Source organism: Charadrius vociferus, unplaced genomic scaffold (genome assembly GCF_000708025.1).
Source record: "Charadrius vociferus isolate BGI_N301 unplaced genomic scaffold, ASM70802v2 scaffold257, whole genome shotgun sequence".
Lineage (NCBI taxonomy): Eukaryota > Metazoa > Chordata > Aves > Charadriiformes > Charadriidae > Charadrius > Charadrius vociferus.
In genome coordinates, this window is record NW_009649473.1 from 780 (window position 1) to 1480 (window position 701).

The 701-nt window shown below is 65.0% G+C and overlaps 1 protein-coding gene across 1 annotated transcript in view; it reads left to right on the forward strand.

Annotated features, from left to right (window-relative positions):
• Nucleotides 1-16: 16 nt before the first annotated feature.
• The window catches only part of GATA2 (GATA binding protein 2), a 9340-nt gene continuing 8655 nt past the window's right edge, over nt 17-701 (forward strand). Inside the window, exon 1 of the mRNA XM_009889879.1 lies at nt 17-292. Coding sequence (XP_009888181.1) covers nt 64-292 — 229 coding nt within the window. The 5' untranslated portion in view covers nt 17-63. The remainder of the gene's footprint in view (nt 293-701) is intronic.

The following is a 701-nucleotide window of genomic DNA, read 5'->3' on the forward strand; positions in this document are numbered from 1 at the left end:
CCCCCACCCTCGAGCGCCGCTCGCTCCTGGTCCGGAGGTGGGTGGGAGGGGAGGCCCGAGGCCATGGAGGTGGCCACGGACCAGCCTCGCTGGATGGCCCACCACGCCGTGCTCAACGGGCAGCACCCGGAGAGCCACCATCCCGGACTGGCTCACAACTACATGGAACCAGCGCAGCTCCTACCTCCGGACGAAGTCGATGTCTTCTTCAACCACCTGGACTCCCAGGGCAACCCCTACTACGCCAATTCTGCCCATGCCCGGGCCAGGGTCTCCTCCAGCCAGGCACACGGTAAATCCGCACCCGCTTGCCCTCCTCTGCACCCCCGGCCCCTTCCCCGCCCGGGCCCCTCCGCGCTGGTGCCCGACGTGGAGGCGAGGATGCACCCCCGGCCCCTTCCCCGCCCGGGCCCCTCCGCGCTGGTGCCCGACGGGGAGGCGAGGAGTTCCACCCGCGGGCCGCTTCGGTGTGGCGGAGCCGGGGGTAAAGGAGATCTAAGGAAACAGGATAGAAAATGAGGCACGGGTGGATTTTTAACCCTAGAGATAACCAAGGGCTGGCGGAGGGGAGGGAAAGAAAGGGGGGAGGTGAGAGAGGAAGGGGAAATTGTGTGCGCAGAGGCTAAAACTTCTCAGACACGGCTACTTCCCGGATGCAAAATACAAACCGATTCAAATCGGCGATGGATTTTATTCGGGGG